Here is a 19,493-nt window from a genome sequence, read left to right on the forward strand (position 1 = left end):
AGCGTTTACGAAAGGGATCAATGACGGAAGTCGGCGGAGTATTGTATGCGAAATGTTATTACAAATAATGATTACAGGAACTGTAGAAGCGTCTCCAGCATCTCTTTACTATCCTTCTCGCCGGGCTCATCCTCAGAGAGCCCTTCCATTTGCTCTGTTCATTCAATTAGCATAGGATCCAGAAAGTATAGAATGCGTAGGTCCCGGAGCTTACCCTGTAAGGTTCGTCGAATCAGTGACAAATCTTCGTCGCGGTCAGCCAGAAGGGACACAATCTTCTTTTTCGCCCCGTCATCTTCGGCCACCAACCAGGCCAAAATGACATCAATAAGCTTTGGGTACTGTTAGTTCGTATTGCAGCAACGGTTATTCCGGGGAGCAAACCTGTAAAGAAAATAGACCGGCATCGAATCGCCTGGACAGCCACTCGGCCGCCATAATCTCTTGTTCCTCTTCCTTGAAGTTCTTTCGTTCTTTCTCAATAGCTTGCTCGACCGGTGTCACTCGTTGGGCGTAATCCCGGCGCAACTTGATGAGCTTTTCGATCTTCTCATAGTCCTTCTCCATAAACTTGGCTAGTGTACGAATCCGTGGTGCGGAACCGCCCGGAAGTAAGCGCAGCAGCGAAGCGAAAATGCCCAGCAGGTGCTCCGTCGTTTCATTGTCTTGCTATAGGGGTTTAGCTCTAGCCCATATTCTATGATATCGGTGACACATACCTTCCCTTTGAACATGCCAAATACTGTACTCAAGCATGCTGCTTCAACAAAGCGTTCACATGCAGGAGCGCCTGCCATGCCTCCTAGGGCATGGTCTAGGAGTCGTAAAGCCCGTTGCTTGCTGAACTTGCCCTCCTTCAGCATGATCTGCGCAAGCTCAACACCTTCAGCTTCCAGGAACTTTTCCTTGCCGTAATCCTCGTTCACAAGGTAGTTCAAGCTGCCAAACAAGTTCTCCACATATTCCTCTTCGTCGGAATCTTTTTCGGGATCACGCTTGCGGTATGCACTAAGCAATTGCAGGAGAATTTCAACGCCATCCAGGCTGACGACCTTCTCCCTGTTCTTGGGAGTTGATTGCAGTAGAATGGCAAGTATTTCTGCTGCATATTGCTGGTTTTGAGTCACTGGCCTTTCCTTCTTCTGTATACGAGCGATAAGCCAGGGTAACAGGTTGGGGTCTTGCCCTATTTTCTCTGCGATAGACGTTTGTGAAGCGATGTTTTCCAAGACGTCTTGAATGTAATCAGTATACCTGTCGCGTGCCTTATCCGGGATAACTCACTTAGTACGTAGTACACGCCTGCTCTGTCGACCTCGGATCCTTCGTCAAGTCGCGAAAGATTTTGCGCCAAGAGCTCGATAAGTTCGGCATCCAACTAGACTAGTAAGGATTCGTTCAAGCAGAGCTAGGAAGAAACCATACCATTGCGTTCACCAAACTGTCCCATTGTTCTTGTTCGGCCTCCACATCTTCATCCGTCAACTCGCCAATGATTTGAATTACATCAATTGCAATGTCGGCGTTCTCGTGGGAGAGCAGCGACATAAGCGAGCCTACACAGCCCAGCTTCGCAAATTCGCTATATAGATATGAATTCTCGGAGAGGATGGAGAGGCTCTTGATTTCAGTATCGAGATCTGCTTCCGAGGCCATGAATCTAGGTATATCAGCATAATGGTTCAATACCAGGATATGCCTTGCCAACACGTACTTTTGAGGATCATTTTCAAACTTTCCGCGCAATTCGGCGTTCTTCGAGATCTTCTTTTCGAAGTTGAGGGCGAAGCGTCGCAACCAGGTAACGTCAAACTTCTCCGGCTATAGCTTCTCAGCAAACGAGCCCACGGAGTACAGCGAATTCATCCCTTACCGCAACATCTGCTTCCTCGTGTTGATCGATATATTGCATAGCCTCCGCCGTTTGGCGCTCCATGCCGCCGCCGAAGAAGCGTCCTTCTTCGTCATCTGGGATATCCTCGGCGTCGAAATCGGGGGGTAGTTCAGGACCCGCGTAGCCGTCATCCTCCTCGCCTTCATCCTCTACCATGGGCGCCTTTCCTTTTGATTTCACATCACCATCCGCATCTAGTTTAGCAGCTTTGTAGAGCTCGTCTTGGTCGCAAGTCAGCCGCTGTCAAGTTGGACGCAAAGGATATAAACGCACTCGGGTCTTTCGCGGAATCTAGTTTGCGCTTGGCACTTGCTGCCGAGGAGGGTTTCTAGATTGTCAGCGCTATTATAACAAGTCACTTTATAGATAACTTACCTTGAAGAGCTCATCGATGCTCGTCATGGTTGCGGCTTGCGCAGCTGGAGAGGCAGAGCGGAAAAGCACTTCAGACCCAACCACCAACACGGATCTGAATAAGGGCCAATAGAGCAGAGAGAGGCGACTCTGCAAAAGAAAGTATCGCCTATGAATTGATTGTTATAGATCCCTTCTTGCGGACTTCTTTTCGATCAACTGGTCGCGCAGCAGGTCCGAAGAACATACGGGAACCGCGATAAGCTAAAAGTGCAGCCGCCAAGGACCGAAAGATTTCTCGGAGTTCTCATCATTCCCGGCCTCACCCTGCCATCGACCATCGTCATTCTCGCTGTCAATACACCTTTTCATCTCAAGGACATCACCTATCCTACATCTTTAATACATCTACAAAATGGTTCCCAGACAGCGCGTCGTCTCTGGCCGTCAGCAGAAGAGCTTCTTCAGCACTGCCTATGACGAAGTCACCCACCCCGAGAATGCTACCATTGTGAGAAGCGTTCTGGTCTTCGGCGTAAGTTATATATAATTCTGGCGAGATCTGTACAGGCTGTACAATGTGAAGAATCATCTAATACGTATTTCTCTTCAGGCCGGCGTCGCTTTCCTCTACAGCAGCCTCAGCGAGCTCCTCCTTCCTCCGTAAGTCGAGACTCGATCCCATCCATCGCAGTCACTGCGATAAATCTCGACAACTGAAAACCAGTTACTGACGGAAGAAGTATGTAAACGGATCTTCGCACGTTCGTCCGCATGTCCCTGTGATATGAAATTGCCGGCTGTCTCGAAAGGTTGCCGACGACGATCACAACACGCGAACAACTTTTTCCTACTTCTTCCTCTGAATTCGATTCTAATGAATACGTGTATTATACTGTGTGCTTCATGGGCATATATGGGCTTCAACGTTATGTGGCTAGGCTTGTCATCCGGGTCCGTGAAGGATCAACATTATGTGGCGTTGGAATAGATATGATCTCCGGAACATTTCCCGGTCTCTCCTCCGCATAATTGCATATGCTTTACAGGGCTTCTGCTCTGTAGTTGTCTTATCTCTTCATATCTCATCGCTGGTCAGGTAACTGAGGGCCCTCTGTAGATGGTCACATCTGTGAATCGGGCCATGAGCGTCGATTGAACAGTTAGTAGCGGTGGTTCCAGTGTGTGGTTATGGCTTTTGAATGAAGGACATTCTCGTAGTAGGAGTCGAACCAAAATGTAGTCTTAAGCCAAGTATATCAATTGATGGGCTGATCAGCAATCATTTGCCGGTGAGGTGAGCTCCTCTGTTGTGCAGAATGCAATGCTATGAAATGGCAATGCCAAGCCTTATAGTCGCCCTGTTGGATGCAGTGATCGGTCATATGCCTGAGGCATCAAGATAACACTGTGAAGGCCGCGACGCTAAGAAGAACTTCTGGACAGCGAATACCTTCCATTCAACATCGCTCCACTCAAAAGTACCCAACAATCCAGCGTATCAGCGAATAAACTCTCTGCTATAACAGCGCTTATTTAAGCGGCTACATTTCTCATATCAAATTGGCGGGGAAGCCCGCAAAAGTCCCCACATCCGGCCGGGTCCCGAACACCGCCTTCTTTAGTGCTGGGGGGAGACAGTCCATGGCTGTCTATTACCAACCAACCCCGGACGGCAGACGCGGCAACGATAGGCAACTGCTAACTTCCCGATCCTCTCATGCTGAATGTGATCTCCTGCACAGCTGCAAATGCCGTTGGCTTTGCTTTTTTACTAGCATGTTGACCGCCAAGCGCAAGCCGTCAAGTGCGGACTTGGGTGATGATAGACCCGTGGCGAAGAGAAGTAACAGCCTGAGCCACAATGCTCATGCGCCGTGGTTGCAAGACTCCAGACCTTCTCGGAGCTGGCGGACTCTGGGAGATCGTGGGGTACGGACTTCGCTGCCACTAGAGAACATGGTCTCGACTGTGCGGGATCTCATTGATCCTGATTTCGACCCTCTTATTGCTCTTCTTGACGATGAACCGCGCTTCTTAAAGCCTCTCCCGTCTCGCATACCACCGGAAGATCTAGAATTTTTGCGATTTCGGGAGGCTTTGTCGATCCCAGAGAGCGGTCTGCGGAATGAGCTACTGCGATGCTATATCAAATGGGTGCATAGCTTCATGCCGGTCTTGAATCTACAGGAATTCCTCCGATGCGTCGCGGAAAATGACCCCAATGGTAATATTAGTCTCCTTCTGTTTCAAGCAGTAATGTTCGTGGCGACAGCCTTCATCGATCTGCATCATTTGCAGGCCGCTGGGTATGCCACTCGGAAAATTGCCCGTAATGTTTTCTTTACGCGATTAAGGGTATGTCTCGCTTGATAGTTCATCCGTGTCTTTAGCTAACTGGTCAATATAGCTCCTCTATTCACTTGACTGCGAAGATGATCGTATAGTCATACTGCAGACTCTACTACTTATGACTTATTGGTCTGACCATCAAAATAATCCGCAAAGAGATATCTGGGACTGGATTGGTGTCTGCAATATACATGCACATTCGATCGGATTAAATAGAGACCCTTCCTCATCGACCGATATGGACCCGAGGATTAAGAGGCTGAGGACCCGGATCTGGTGGAGCTTGTACTCGCGAGACCGTCTCATTGCGATGGGGCTAAGACGCCCGACCCAGGTGAACGAAGGGACAAGCAATGTCCCCATGTTGAAGCTGGAAGACTTTGACTTCGAGCCGTTCCACCCTAGCGTGATTGAGATGTTCCGCTGTCGTCAGCTGGAAGATGTTACTCACCAGAAGCGTCTGGCAACCATGTTCATCGAAAAGGCCAAACTGTGTCAGTGCATCGGACGGGTTTTGTTCGCTCAGTACACCCCATCACAGTGTCAGTTTGGCGTGACAACACGAACTACCATCAGCCTAATCCCTCGACAGGCGTCAGAATCGGAGTTGGCACGATGCAGTCAGCGGTTGGAATCATGGCTGAGTGCACTACCCAAAGACGCACAATTCATTCCTGCATCAAGGACAAACTTCCACGATGGAGAAGACGTCCTTCTCCTTCACGGTGCCATGGTACGAATGCTGTATCATGCGACCACAAGCGCGCTGCATCGTCCTTGGGCCTTCACGCCCAACAAGGATCAGACCAAAGCACGCAGGGAGTTAATTCAAACTGCGCAAACAAAGATGCATGACGCCGCAGTCGGTATCACACATATTATCCAAGGTCTCAACCAACTCAACCTCACGCGATTTCTCCCCCAATCCGGTGTGACCGTCATCATACCAGCCGCTGTAGCCCATCTGGCAAACTCCTCATCTGGCAATCCCGCCACCCGAGAATCCAGCATCTACAACTTTCAGCGCTGCATCCAAGTGCTGCAGGGCCTCAGAGACATCTACCCTGCAGCAGACATGGAGGTCGCGAACATCGAAGCGGCAGTTAAGCTACAGTCGGACAGCGCAAACACCTTTCTCCGGATCATGCAATACACCAACAACTCCGGTTCTATACCCCAAGGCCAGTCACCAGAACAAGCACGAAAGCAAAGCACCATCTCAAACCCACACACCATAGCATCAGCAGAAGACCGAGCCTCTAACCACTGGACCCCTCCCCGAGACGACCCCGACCCAACCAACAACCACAAACAACCCGGACCTCATCATTCAGCCAGTCCAACCAAGCAACAACTACAACAACGCACACCACCCAAACGCCACAGCAGCACAATCAACCCACCTCCCATCTTCAATAGCAACCCCTCCTCCACAACCAACAACATAAACAATCCCACCAACCCCCTCCCCAAACAAGCCGAACCCACCCCACCCAACGACTTCGACGACGACCCCATATCCAACTTCCTCAACGACACCAACAACAACCCCACCATCTCCCCCCGAAACACCCACACCCAACCCAACCCCACTTTCGACCAACCCTCCGACCAATTCCCCTTCGACTTCGACCTCGACCTCGACTCCTTCGCCGCCGACTTCCCACCTCAAACCCAACCACCCACCAATCTCAACCCCACCTCTACTTCCAACCCCGACGCCTCCCCAGACCTCGACATAGATTGGGCCAGTGAGCTCCTCAGATGGACTGGACCTGGTCCGGAGGATGCATTAACCAATAACAATGATTTGTTCTCGCCGTTTGCGCCGACTCATAATGTTGTGAGTACGCCGGGCCAGAGGTCACTGAGTCATGTGACTGGGGATATTACGGGCGATTTGGATAGGGATTTGGGGTTTGTTCCGTCTGATGAGGAGATGTTTTAGGTAGACTTATTTGGGGTGTGGTGGTTTCGAGTTCAGTGTAAATATTTATAACTAGTTTAGTGGCGGATGTGGTGCGTGGGTACGGGTAGACGCGCCCTGTAAATATATACATGCGGCTTGCCCTCAGGGAGTTCTGTCCCACATACTACTCAAGTTCAATTATTCTAGTAAAGACTCAAGAATCATGATGAACACTAATACATTATTAGTAATGCTACTACTACTTCTACTACCACTGGTGAAAACCATTGAACATTTCTCTAACCCTCTTCTCATATAGTCTAGGTAGTACCAGTAGTACTCATAGTAACTAATTATGAAACAATGCTTAACATGACTTGGAATAAAGAAAATAAAGACTCGTCGCTCGCCCTGTACATTAGCCATCATATATGCGATCTGGAAATCCTTGATACTGAATCTAGACGACTGTATCTTTCGCTGACTATAGATATGAGTTCAATAAATATGTTTGATCGATGACTCGCACTACTTGCGAGCCCAGCGGTTGCTTTCATCGCCCTCTTCCCATTGGTGCTCAATGTAGCCAAGCTTCTTCTTGACACTTTGTACGGTCTCCTTGTCACCTGTGTTCTTGCCCATGTTGTCGCTCAGCTTGACGGCCGGGCGGCCGTTAGCGGTGGCGATCTTGATAACGATGTTGAGCGGCTTGGATTTTTGGCCGTCGGATTTGTTCGTGAAATCGTCTGTGAGAATCTTGTTAGTTTATATTTTCGTGGAAATATTGGGTTAGGTCCCTATATAGTACGGGTATTTGGGACATAACGTACTAGTGAAGAAAGTTCCGACACCGAAGACAGGCTTGAAGCCGGCTTCTTCGGCGATCACCTTGTACTCAAGACAGTGCTCGATGTCTAATGAGTCGGAAAAAACAATGGTCTTAGGGTCCTTGACTCCCTCTCTGTCGTAAAAGTCCCGCACCATCTTCACAAAGTATGTTGGGTCGCCAGAGTCCTGGCGGACACCGGTGTAGACCTGGGCGTAGGTCTTGTTGGCATGCTCGCCTTGAGCATCGTTGACCAGAGGAGCCGCAATTGGGGGTTTGGTAGTAGCCTCGCTCTGTACTGTTGATTCTGTCGTGGTGCCGGGTCCGGAGGCGGTCGTGGAGACTGCGCCGACACCTGCACTGGTGAAAGCAGGAATGGGTTTGCGGAAAGCGTCGAGGAAAGCGGGCGTGCCGAATGTGTCGGTCAGTGCAACACCCAGAACCTGATATGCGTTAGTTACTAGGGCCAGGACAATCCTAGGTCTGCGGACTCACTCCTTCACCAAAGCAGCCAAGCCAGTAGCGCAGGGCCATCTCGTTCGCGTTCTCGTAGTCATCCGTGATGGCAGCGATGGTCATGTACCATTCATGGGCCACAGTGCCCACAGGCGCCACTCCGTACTTCATGGCAAAGTGGACGTTACTCGTGCCGGTAAACACTCCCTTCCATCCTTGCTTCTTTCCTTCCTCCGCAGCCTGCATCAATCCCTGCATGACTAGGTCGTGGGTGTGGTAGTCGCGCCGTCTTCGAGAGCCGAACTCGGAAAATATGCAACCATTCTCCAACAACGCACATCCTTTCCGGAAAGCCTTGTCCTCCTGACAGCTATAGTCCCAGTCCTTATCGGTGAACATGAAGTAGGCCTGACTTGTCAGAGCCAGCAGTGGGATCTCGTACAAGATCGTTTCCACCCACAGACCCTTGACGACGTAGTTGACGTTGCCGAGATCATTGTCGCTGCCAGTATCCTGCTCCGGCGAGAAGTGAATTTCGATCTGTTCTGACGGCTTGAGCTTGAGGTTGGTCAGGTAGTCCAAGTAAGCGTTGTTGAAGTACGGGCACCACTTCTTTAGGAACTCGATCTCCTCATTCGTGACTCGGATATTCGCGATCGCTGATGAAGATATTTGTCAGACTAGTCCAGATTTCCAGCATACAGTCGATTTACATACCATCCATCTGTGCCAGAAGCCATTTGTAAGCACCCCGCGTTAACTTCATATCCGGGGTGCGATTTGTGAAACCATATGTGACATCTACATTCAAGAGAAAGATTAGCCTGGCCCACAGAGCTTTGAGAGCTATATCGGCGTCTTACAAACATCTGGGAAGTATTTGAGGACGGCGCATTGCATCGTCAACTTGTACAGATCCGTATCAAGCAACGAGAAAATACCCTCCGGGAGCGGAGGGGTATTATTTTGAGCCATGACGAAGTAGCTTGGACCACACCGCGAGTAAAGGATAGAGCGCAGGAAGATATTCCAAGCGAGGGAGCGGAAGACAAGGACCAAAGGCGCGAGATAAGGAACAAGCAGGCAGACGAATTCGGAGGAAAGTACTCAGAAGAGAAATCTCCCATTGCGTCTCTGCGCGGGGGAATCACCGACTGCCTGACGCCGTTTGCACTGTTTGCACTCTGGCTTTCGTCATCAGCAAATCGCCGGCCCGCATCTTTTCTTCATATTTTGTTCTCTGAATATGATAGGGTTTACTTTAACAGGACATTTTGGAGTTAATGCAAGAAGTACTTTAAAGATGGGATGTCATGGGTGGCGTTGGTTATGCGCAATTTCCTCATCCTCGCAGGAACCCCTCGGGGAACCCCTCCGTCTGGGTCTAGACTGACTGCATCCCACATGCATCATGCGAAGTCCACAGGGATCGAATATTAGGATATAACTTGATCAATTACAGAACATACCTGTGTATACGAAGAGCTATTATAGCTATGACAGATATGATTTCCGCCAGAAGCACCGGACATACGGTACAGCGTAGTTTCCGCCAGAGTTGTAAGGCAGCAATACCCCGCCCGTTTGCATAGAGACTGTGGCTGGAGAATGGCTTGGTTTGATGAACATGAAGGGAGATAAAGGACCCGCCAGGTACTTTGAATATGTAAATGAAGCTTAACCAATTCCACATCTTAGTGAGCTCCTACAAAAGCTTTGACAGCCAAGAGTCACATTTTTGGCTCTGACAGTTAAGGATCGCCAATCTGTGGCTTGATTGTGTTGACTGTGGCTGAAACTCCGGGCCCGGAATATTCTAGATCCGGCAATTCTGTCGCTCCCTCCCTTCGGCGTCCCGTCGTTATCCCCGATGAATGCTTCTCAGCGCCACCATCTCAGCCTGTACATACTCATCATCGATTACATCCGTTACGACATCGCGCCGAGTCACCGAATAGCCTGCAGCGGGCTGCGTCGCATTCTACCCATTGTTCAACGCGCACCCGGTCGCACCCCGAAGCCCCCCCGATAACGGTATCATATCAAGGTCCGATTCATATCGGGAACAACGACCAGTGAACGCGCAACATGTCGCAGGCTCAGGACGACCCGGCCGCGGTTCTGGAACTCTTCGTCCACGATGTGGCGAACCTTCCAGCTGAAATCAACCACCTGATGGAAGAAATCCAGGCCAAGGACAAGATCATCCAAGAATGCCGCACGACCATCAACTCCCGCGACACCAGTCTCCAGAAATTCATCCGCTTAAACGGCAGCTTGACGCCCAACCCGAAAGAAGAGCAATACGGCAAAGCCATAATACAGAACCTCGACAAGTCGCAACAGCTGCAAGATGAAAAGATCCAACTGAGCGAGAAAGCATGTGTTCTGCTGGACCGACATATCAGGAAACTGGACATCGCCATCCACAAGCTACAAAGTAACGGCATGCTCTCGAACGACCCTCCTATCCCCTCCCTCTTCAACAACAAAGACCAATACCGCGACCCTCCCAAGATCTTCTTCCCCGACTCCACCGTCGAAAACTCCTCCTTTCCCTCGCCTCTCAATGGCACCTCCGCGAACGCCAATGTCATATTAGGCGCCACCCAGAAACTCAACTCTTTGGGCCGGAATGCCGCCGCACTCGCCTTGAACTCCCCGACTGCTGCGCGAAGCTCCGCTCCAGCAACACCCTCAGGAACGATCCACTTCCAACGGCAACAACGGGAATCCTCCGCCGGCGCAGTGGAAAACAAGCGCCGGCGCCTCAACGCTTCACTCGGAACACTCCCCGCGGCCTCGTCCAACCTCCGACAATCGTCTCTCGGCCCCGGTACACCCAAAGCCGGAACCCCTGCATCAAGCCGAGCTGGCAGCGCAGGACCGCGCTCAACAGCCTCCACCAAGAAAGCCGTAACCAAGAAAGTGGCCCCGCATCAACAAATCAAGAAGATCAAAGCCTCCGGACTCAACGGAAAGCACACAAAGCGATCATCCAGCGCCAGCGGCCGTCTCAAAGTCAGCGGGACGAAACAATCCCCCTCCGCTGCCGGAGGCGACGAAGACGAGGACGACTCCATGCTCAGCAGTGCCGATATCTCGGATTCCGAGAACGCCGACGAGGGTAGAAGGGACGAAGACATGGAAGATGAGGAAGAAGACGAGGGCAACGAAGATACCAAGGTATATTGTACGTGTCGTAGTGTCAGCCACGGAGACATGGTTGCGTGCGATAACGATAATTGCGAGTTCGAGTGGTTCCATTGGAAGTGTGTGGGCTTGACGAGAGAACCTGTTGGGAAGTGGTTCTGTCCGCAGTGTTCGGCGAAATTGCAGGCTTAGTTTGGTTGATATAGTTATACCCCTCTTTCCCTTCTGTCTGTGTGTGTGTATTATTATAATGACTATATAGGATTTTATGACGGCGTTTATATTTGCAGTTCGAATCAATCCAGGATGCATTCGACTTCTTGTTCAGTCTTATATTACTAGTAGTAGTAGTTTACCAGACGCGAGCAAGCAGGCAGTAGTAATTGTAATAGTTCTCTCTTCCATTGAATGTGCCACAGCAGCCCATCCAAACAACCGATAGTACTATATACTACAATGGACAATCCAGCCAACAAAAACCCAAAATACTAATTAGTAGTATAGCGAATAGCTAATAAGTAGCATCAGGCAGTTGTCAAACCGACATCCATCCATCCAATCATCAATCCCTTCCCACCGCAGCCCTTCGCTTTTCCATCCTTTTTTCTTTTCCAGAAAAGATATAATAAAAGCCCTATAGAAATTCTTTTGTTTTTAGTTGCCCACATTGAGAAAAGAAGGCCGTTGTTCCATGGCCGATCCCAATATCAGACGTGAACGCCATCGCTATGCAAACAAACATCATCTGGCGCATGCTGCGCTAATTGTATACAGGAATTGTGTGTGTGATATAAGTATGAGGTGAAAATGATGTGTGAGGTAGATGATTAAGGAAAATCAAAAGCCGAGGGCCTTTTCTAGCCAGGGGTCAAAGTATTCGCAGCTCTCGGGACTGACAGCTCCGCCGGGAGCGCAGAGCTTGAAAACCGGACAGTTGCCGCAGGGTGCTTCGGTCATGCCGTTCTTGACTAGCCTGTCGTCGATGCCTGCGTCGTCGGTCCGGGGCTTGCGCGCTTGTTGGGATTTGACTTGTTCGGGGTTCTTGACGGATTTGTAGAATTCGCCGTTGTTCAGAGATACTAGCTTGTTGTCGTAGCAGAGCATCTCTAGGAGCTGCGTGATACTCTCTTCGCCCAGGCGGACAGGTGTGATGCCACTCTCGTTCACGGCGGCTGTTAATTGAGGTATGGTGGGGTAGCCCTGGTACCCGGCTGGGAAGGGGAGGTATTCCTTTGGAGCGCCTTCTTGCTTGACAGCTACACCTCCGTCCGCGGTCTTCATGCGCTTGTTTCGAGGTCCGTCCGAGGAGGGGGCCTCGTACCAACTCTTCCGGCTCACGGAGTACTCGATAAAGCCGGCGACGCTGTTGATGAAGTTCTCGTCCAACACTCCGTCGGTAAACCAGGCTCCTCCAGTCACGTCTTCACTTGGGGCGAGGTTCGCCAACATGTACATCTTCCGGCTGGGGAATTTGACATTGTGAACGCTCTTGATGTAGCTTTTCGTTTCCAGGGACTTGAGGCAGCGATCGAGAATGGATTTGTGGAGGTTGGTGCGGTTGCCAATTGCGCGGACCCAGATACCGGATCGTCCTGTCGAATGAATGACATTGTAGACTAAACTCTCGTCGGGGTTTAGGTCTCGAAGTCTAAGCAGGAGGGTTAGTGGTGGGGGTTCCTATGTCAAGCTCTCATCGATAGGAATAGTCCTACTTTTCAGCATCATCTCGCGAAATAATCTTCCAGGCTAAGCGGTCATTTTTGCCCTGGAGGAGTCGAAAGAGCTTCTGGTTGACGAGCGACTGGGCGCAGCTCAAGAGAAGGGCGAGGTCATTCTTGGGGACAATGTTCAGACCCAGGAGATCTTGCTGATAGAACAGATGATCGGAAGGGAACTGGTTGACACAAGCGTCGTAAAGTCGAGAGGCCAGTTCGTTGACCGAACTGCCTGACGGCCCCGCGGAGGCCATTTTCACGACGACGATGGTAGTGGAGTCGTTAACAGGAAACTATCACCGGACGGGCTCGTGAAGGGGCATGATCAAGAATGCATCCCAGGTCGGACGGTCGCTGCAGAAGCCGGGACAAAGCAATGCCCGGGAAGTTGGCAGGGAAAGCAGGCGCAAAGTTGACGGTCGTCGAGAGGGAGAATCGAGTTTCGCAGGCCGAAAAGAAGATGTTTTTGGCGGCTTTTCTTTCTCTTTAGGTTTAGCGGGGGAGTCACCTTGGCCCGGAAGGGTTTAGGGCCAGTCCTAGCTTTGACAGTCTGTGTCTGCCTTGCAGCCTTACTGCCTCATGATGTGCACTGTGGCCTCAGGCTGGAACCCTGTCTCTCGGAAATTTCGAGAAGCTCCCGGCAAAAGAGAAGAAGCTCCGGTTTAACTGATCTGCCCGGTCCAGCTGCCCCCGTCTCTCACTTATTTCCCCAACTCACCACCACACTTCCATCCTTTTGCTTCTACATCATATACCCTTTGGAAGTTACACAGCATGGCTGACGCTCTGAAAGCTGAAGGCAACAAGGCCTTCTCCGCAAAGGACTATGCTACTGCGGTGTATGTATCTTTCTCCCCGGTTTACCCCGCTTGCAAAAAGGTCTGGGAGAATCGAAGCCGTGAACCGCAGCTGATTGGCCTATAGTGAAAAGTTCACCCAAGCTATCGAAATCGAGCCCTCAAACCACATTCTCTACTCCAACCGTTCGGCTGTCTACTCCGCGCAATCCCAATACGAGAAGGCCCTCGAGGATGCCAACAAGGCTACGGATCTCAAGGCGGACTGGTCGAAGGGATGGCTCCGCAAGGGTGCCGCTTACCGTGGTCTAGGCGACCTCTGTAAGTTGAGATATGTAGTGCGGTGAGACTGGACCCGGGTTACTAATACGTGTGTAGTGGCTGCCCACGATGCGTACGAAGAGGCCCTCAAGCTCGAGCCTACCAACGAACAGGCCAAGACCGGTTTCAATGCTGTCAAGAGGGCTATCGAGGCCGAGGCCACGGCCGACGGTGTTACTGGTGACCCTATGGGAGGACTCGGTGGTATCTTCAACGACCCTCAGATGTATCAGAAGCTGGCCAGCAACCCCAAGACCTCCCCGCTCTTGGCCGACGCCGACTTCATGGCCAAGCTCCAGCGCATTCAGCAGAACCCGAACAGCGTTGGTCAGGAGATTCAAGACCCTCGCTTCTTGCAGGTTATGAGTGTGTTGCTGGGTATTGACATGAGCTTCGGCGCTCCCCCGGAGGGCGCTAGCTCTGCGGGTGCTGCCCCCGAGGCTGAGGAGGATGTGCCCATGCCCGATGCTCGCCCTGCCGCTGCTGAGAAGAAGAAGGAGCCTGAACCGGCACCCGAGCCCGAGGCTGAGCCCGAGGACGAGGAGGCGATCGCCAAGAAGAAGGCCCAGGAAGCTGCTGACGCCGAGAAGAAGATTGGTAACGACTTCTACAAGAAGAAGCAGTTCGATGAGGCTATCGAGCACTACAACAAGGCCTGGGAGCTGCACAAGGATATTACGTACCTCAACAACCTCGGTGCTGCCAAGTTCGAGAAGGGTGACCTCCAGGGCGCCATCGAGACCTGCCAGAAGGCCGTCGAGGAGGGCCGTGAGCTCCGTGCCGACTTCAAGGCCCTTGCCAAGTAAGATACCTGTGGCTGTGATTACCGACGCGTTACTAACTCAGTTGTCTACAGGGCTTTCGGAAGAATCGGTACTGCACACGAGAAGCTGGGCGACCTTGCCCAGGCCATCGAGTACTACCACAAGTCGCTCACTGAGCACCGCACACCCGATGTCCTGACTAAGCTGCGCAACGCCGAGAAGGCCAAGGCCAAGGCCGAGAAGGAGGCCTACGTTGACCCCGCCGAGGCCGAGAAGGCCCGTGAACTGGGACAGAAGAAGTTCCAGGAGGCTGACTGGCCTGGTGCCGTCGAGGCCTTCTCCGAGATGGTCAAGCGGGCGCCTGAGGACCCCCGCGGTTACTCTAACCGTGCCGCTGCCCTCATCAAGCTGATGGCATTCCCTCAGGCCGTTCAGGACTGCGACGAGGCCACCAAGCGTGACCCCAAGTTCATCCGCGCCTACATGCGCAAGGCCCAGGCCTTGATCGCCATGAAGGAGTACAACAAGGCTCTGGATGCCTGCACGGAAGCTTCCGAGCACGACGATGGCACCCACGCTCGTGAGATCGATCAGCAGCAGCAGAAGTGCCTGGAGGCTCAGTTCAGCGCCCGTGCCGGCGAGACCGAGCAGCAGACCATGGAGAGAATCCAGAACGACCCCGAGGTAAGTCATGACCACCACTCCAAGAGCTTCAAGGATATCTCGACTAACTCTTCACAGATCATGTCCATCCTCCAAGACCCTGTCATGCAGAGCATTCTGCAACAGGCCAAGAGCGACCCTGCCGCTCTGCAGGAGCACATGAAGAACGCCCAGGTGCGGATGAAGATCCAGAAGTTGATGGCTGCTGGTGTCATTCGCCTGGGACGGTGAGGAGCGAGCAGTATAAATGAAAGCCCACACATTCCTAGTAATGCAAATGAAGAAAAAGCGGACTGGATTGGCACGGCGATTAATTGATGTCTTTGTTTTTTACGGCGATTACGATGCATGTGTTTCTAGTGACATGAGATGACATCCGAATTGATTATATATCAGTTGCAACCTTGTTAAGTTACGATTAGTCCACATGTAGAAACTAAACCCCCACCCTAGCTTAAGCGTTACTAATTGAAGACAGTAGTAACTACTAAGTAGTGACGGCGATGACCGAGATGCAAAATAGCAGTAGACCGCCACGCCACATGCCTGCCTGCTCCCTCGCTTAAAACTACTACAGCCAAGCCACATCAAGATTGCAGACAGCGCCTTTTTTTCTGGATCCAGATCTGGCTTTAGATCCGAATCGGATAGCCGATATCCGTTCCAGTGATCAATTCAGAGCAGTTGTCTGTCTCTTTGACTAAAGTAGTAACTTAACACTAATAGATGGTGGTGGGTAATCCCCGATCCCCGACGCGATCCAATTTCGAACCACTTTTCTTCCTTTTTCATTCAGCGCATTCCAGCCACACCACACCACACCACATAACACCTACAATAACTCCGTAGATATCAATTCCGACTCTTCCGATAGAAATCCATTTCACAATTGACTACTGTAGGCAAGGTAACAATTACGAAGGTACTCTATACCTCTCCTTTCTTATTATATATTCCCCAGCCACCTACCTACACTCTTTTCCAATGGTTGGGTTAGTATCCAGAGAGTACTAGATAAATTCCGCGGTAGGCGAAACCTCGGACATAAGTGGTAGATAGTAATTAGTCTACGGAGTAAGTAGCTTGGTAACCCCACTGTTCGTTCCGAAGACCCAGCCTCAGTTCCAGTTCCAGTTTTCAGTTTTCAGTTCCAGTTCCCAGCCACTCACTCGTGAATTAAACCTCAAAAGGATACTTAACTTAATTTGAGTTTCGTGTTTGTTTGTTGGGTTGGATTGATTTTAATGAGTGCGTCGTCATCTCATCGGGTAGAGATAGCTTCAATGCTTTCATCATACCAGATAGATAGATAGTATACAATAAAATTGTTGACTCTTTGTAAATTAATCAATTGTAGTGGTAGTGGTGGTGGTATATCTCCTTTTATCTCCAATCGGACCCGAAAGGAATTGTCTGTCTGTTCTAACCCGTTTAGAAAGTATCCACTAGTAGTAGTCATTAATGTAGTATGTGGGCGTGGGTGAGATTACATTGTGGCAAATTCGCATCTGAAAATTGCCTTTTTTTTTCTCCGCCCATCCATCCATCCATCCATCCGTCAAGTCTGGGTCCGTGCCGGTTTGTTTTATCGTTCGTTCCTGCTGTGGTACGTACGTACATTACCTTTTCTACTGGGCAGCGGTCTGCCCACTGGGTATGTGTGTGGCTGGTGAGAAGAAAAAGGGAAATCCGCTGGGCTGAGCTGTAGCTGCTAGTACAATGTGGTTAGTCAAGTTTAATCATTGTGGAAGTCATTTCCGGATTGTTTGCTTTGCTTGTTTGTTAGTTGGTTACTTGGTTGATTGTGGATGTGACTGTGAATTTAGGGTTGGTAATTCGTTTGGGAGGTATTTATCATTATTGTTTGTGAGTACTACGGAGTACACTTTTGGAGGGTGAGTGGCATACTGTGTATACTGTGTAAGTAAGTGGTGAGATTTGCATTACAGCCAAGTAGATAGGCCGATCGATGGTGGTGGTGGATTCCCGACACGGGCTGACAACAGTACGTAGAATAATAGTTAAAGAGAAAGTGAGTGAGAAAATTGCAGATCCGTTGGAACAAAACAACTTTCATGTCAAAGTTTTAACTAACCGACTGCTTCTTTTTTTGTCTCAAATCGGATTGGATCTACGATGATTGCGTAGACAGGGTACAAGGGTTTGTTTCATTTTTCTTTGGTTGCTTTATTTTCTTTTTGTTCCTGATTTATAATTGTATTTTTTTAGTGTGCTGTAAGATAATAATAAATACCAAGTGTGAATTGTGAAAGCGCTGTAGCCTGCCTGCATTATTATGTATACTTGCAGATTTGTTTTTCTTATTGTTGCAGCCTTGGAAAGGATGATGGGATGGAATGGACAGTTCATTGCATGCCACGTGTAACAACACCTTGCCACTTTTTACTGCATGGGATAACGATGTTAGCGCTGATGATGATGATGATGATGATGGATCCCTAGTTAGAAAATTAGAGGTTATACTTGACTAGGAAGGGGTTACGCATGCAGTGTAAACTTGGAAGGAATCAATCCTAGTAAAGTCTTAGTAGTCTAGTACTACTCTTCTCGTTCTTTGGATATTGGATATTAAAATCTCCATACTATTCTACTAGTTACTAAAGAGGAGAGGGGGTATGGACCTTAGGGCTACCAACCAAAGTTGCAGTTAATATTCTCAGGTCAAAATTGACAAATAAGAACGAGCATGACTCGTGGAATTGGGACTGTAGTCAATATGTGCTGGTCAACACTAAGCCCTGGGAGGGTTAGAATTCCGGCTCTAGGATGGTTAGTTAGCGAAGAAAGCCAAACCAAAGCCCGAAAGAAACTGCGAGAGGGAGAGAGGAGAACTTCGGAAATCAGAGGCAGAGGAACCCGCAATTGTGGCGGAAAATCAGGAAGGGGGAAAATGAGGAGAGGAGAAAATCCCAATCGGTGGCGGTGCAGGGCACAATCCATAATGCCAATAGATCGTAGGCCGGCGCCCACTAGTCGATCGCGCCGGGGATGGTCCGCTGCTTGACAGGATATCCATGGTAGATGGCGTTTCGGATCGTGCACTCTGGGCGGAGATACTTCATGTTGTTGTTCGTGTAGATGATTAGAAACTGGGTGAATTTGAATAATTTACTTGATTATGATTATCTTCCGATTAAATCGGGGAAAAAGATGGAACAGGCCACTGCCATCTGTGCTTGTGTACTAGTACTTTGTAAATAGTTGGAGATCTCCTGATCGTTAGTACTTAGGGAGGAGTAAGACGGCGTACCGGGAATCTGGAAGGGGGCAGATGTGGGGAGAAGGGCTCACAGTAATGCAGATGCTGCCTCCACGAGAATTGGTCGCCTTGGATGCGATCGGCAGCCGTTCCCTTCTCGAAGATCCTCTCTCTTTTTATTTTTCTCCTCTTTGCTTTTTTTGGTGCTCTTGATGTCATGGCCACATCTGCCGCACAGATATTAATATTAATTCCTTTTCTTTTATTAAATGGAAACTGTCACAATTGAATCCAGGTTTCGCATCCCGAGTGGTACCGACATTAGGTCGTGCAGCCGTCACCGTTTCGAGTCCCTACCGTATTGCTGTCCAGTAGATAGACATTGTGATATGATATGATGATTTATCCCACCTAGGCAATAATAAAAATAATAATCGGAATTGCTGAAAGAGTCTAAATTTGTCTGGATCGACCAAGAATAGCAAAGTGGCCTTCACCAGCCACGATTCCTTTTCCTTTTCTCTTTTTCCCTGACGCAAGTGGCTAGAAAGTTGCTGTGACTTTTGCGAAACTCAATCCACTCACTCTCTTCGTCCCGATCGATCATCTTCTCGTTTGTCTCCTCGGTATCCCCTTCCCTTCTTCTTCCCCCCGTTTCCTCTTCATTACTACGTATCTTTTCCCTTTTTCCCTCCCTCTCCCTACTCTCCTCCCCCATCATCATCATCCGGCTTTAACCTTCAGGTAAGTAAAGCTTGTTTCCCGCTTCTCTCTCCCCCAATTCCCTCCTTTCCCATTCCTTTACTCCTATCCCCATCCTACTACTACCTTCCATTCCCCCCGACCATCCCCGACATTTCTCCCATCCATAGCTTTCCCGGAGCTGCCGTGCCTGAGCCACCTCCCCGCTGCGGAGGCCTTCCACCGTCCCACGGCAAGGCAACCATCCAAACACTAAGCGCCAGCAATCTATCCACTTCCTTCGGCGTGGTCCCTCAACTCCTCTATCCTTATCCACTTTTTTTTCTTCGCTCCCTCTCTGCGTCCTTTGTAGTACCTTTGTTTGTCT

The 19,493-nt window shown here is 50.1% G+C and overlaps 8 protein-coding genes across 8 annotated transcripts; 5 read left to right on the plus strand and 3 right to left on the minus strand.

The window, feature by feature from the left end:
- Window positions 1-34: 34 nt before the first annotated feature.
- Window positions 35-2,317, minus strand: BO88DRAFT_408765 (beta-catenin-like protein 1). Its single transcript, XM_025707793.1, has 10 exons — window positions 2,270-2,317; window positions 2,168-2,222; window positions 1,874-2,115; window positions 1,715-1,821; window positions 1,426-1,660; window positions 1,285-1,378; window positions 720-1,234; window positions 385-669; window positions 215-332; window positions 35-154 (listed from the first exon to the last, which is right to left on the minus strand). The coding sequence occupies exons 1-10, from the start codon at window positions 2,294-2,296 to the stop codon at window positions 72-74; spliced, it is 1,761 nt and encodes a 586-aa protein (XP_025557884.1). The 5' UTR covers window positions 2,297-2,317; the 3' UTR covers window positions 35-71.
- Window positions 2,318-2,663: 346 nt separating this feature from the next.
- BO88DRAFT_351867 (putative TOM core complex subunit Tom6) lies at window positions 2,664-2,915 on the plus strand (the record flags this gene model as incomplete). The annotated part of the gene is made up of 2 exons (XM_025703553.1): window positions 2,664-2,783; window positions 2,862-2,915. 2 exons carry the CDS (start codon window positions 2,664-2,666, stop codon window positions 2,913-2,915), a joined length of 174 nt encoding a protein of 57 aa, XP_025557886.1.
- Window positions 2,664-3,517, plus strand: BO88DRAFT_398104 (uncharacterized protein). The gene is made up of 2 exons (XM_025705308.1): window positions 2,664-2,783; window positions 2,862-3,517. The coding sequence occupies exon 2, from the start codon at window positions 3,036-3,038 to the stop codon at window positions 3,237-3,239; it is 204 nt and encodes a 67-aa protein (XP_025557885.1). The 5' UTR covers window positions 2,664-2,783; window positions 2,862-3,035; the 3' UTR covers window positions 3,240-3,517.
- Window positions 3,518-3,890: 373 nt separating this feature from the next.
- BO88DRAFT_408766 (transcription factor domain-containing protein) lies at window positions 3,891-6,680 on the plus strand. Its single transcript, XM_025707794.1, has 2 exons — window positions 3,891-4,606; window positions 4,659-6,680. The coding sequence occupies exons 1-2, from the start codon at window positions 4,028-4,030 to the stop codon at window positions 6,546-6,548; spliced, it is 2,469 nt and encodes an 822-aa protein (XP_025557887.1). The 5' UTR covers window positions 3,891-4,027; the 3' UTR covers window positions 6,549-6,680.
- Window positions 6,681-6,762: 82 nt separating this feature from the next.
- On the minus strand, window positions 6,763-9,221 carry BO88DRAFT_408767 (nicotinate phosphoribosyltransferase). Its single transcript, XM_025707795.1, has 5 exons — window positions 8,655-9,221; window positions 8,509-8,592; window positions 7,831-8,450; window positions 7,340-7,778; window positions 6,763-7,255 (listed from the first exon to the last, which is right to left on the minus strand). The coding sequence occupies exons 1-5, from the start codon at window positions 8,764-8,766 to the stop codon at window positions 7,038-7,040; spliced, it is 1,473 nt and encodes a 490-aa protein (XP_025557888.1). The 5' UTR covers window positions 8,767-9,221; the 3' UTR covers window positions 6,763-7,037.
- Window positions 9,222-9,681: 460 nt separating this feature from the next.
- On the plus strand, window positions 9,682-11,262 carry BO88DRAFT_408768 (putative PHD finger domain protein). The gene has a single exon (XM_025707796.1). The coding sequence runs from the start codon at window positions 9,880-9,882 to the stop codon at window positions 11,134-11,136; it is 1,257 nt and encodes a 418-aa protein (XP_025557889.1). The 5' UTR covers window positions 9,682-9,879; the 3' UTR covers window positions 11,137-11,262.
- Window positions 11,263-11,313: 51 nt separating this feature from the next.
- BO88DRAFT_408769 (RPC34 RNA polymerase subunit family protein) lies at window positions 11,314-13,116 on the minus strand. The gene is made up of 2 exons (XM_025707797.1): window positions 12,657-13,116; window positions 11,314-12,592 (listed from the first exon to the last, which is right to left on the minus strand). Exons 1-2 carry the CDS (start codon window positions 12,911-12,913, stop codon window positions 11,782-11,784), a joined length of 1,068 nt encoding a protein of 355 aa, XP_025557890.1. The 5' UTR covers window positions 12,914-13,116; the 3' UTR covers window positions 11,314-11,781.
- A 3,645-nt stretch (window positions 13,117-16,761) lies between these two features.
- BO88DRAFT_408770 (uncharacterized protein) lies at window positions 16,762-17,231 on the plus strand. Its single transcript, XM_025707798.1, has one exon. The coding sequence runs from the start codon at window positions 16,924-16,926 to the stop codon at window positions 17,101-17,103; it is 180 nt and encodes a 59-aa protein (XP_025557891.1). The 5' UTR covers window positions 16,762-16,923; the 3' UTR covers window positions 17,104-17,231.
- The last annotated feature ends 2,262 nt before the right edge of the window (window positions 17,232-19,493 follow it).

The sequence above is a fragment of the Aspergillus vadensis genome, assembly GCF_003184925.1.
Source record: "Aspergillus vadensis CBS 113365 unplaced genomic scaffold BO88scaffold_33, whole genome shotgun sequence".
Lineage (NCBI taxonomy): Eukaryota > Fungi > Ascomycota > Eurotiomycetes > Eurotiales > Aspergillaceae > Aspergillus > Aspergillus vadensis.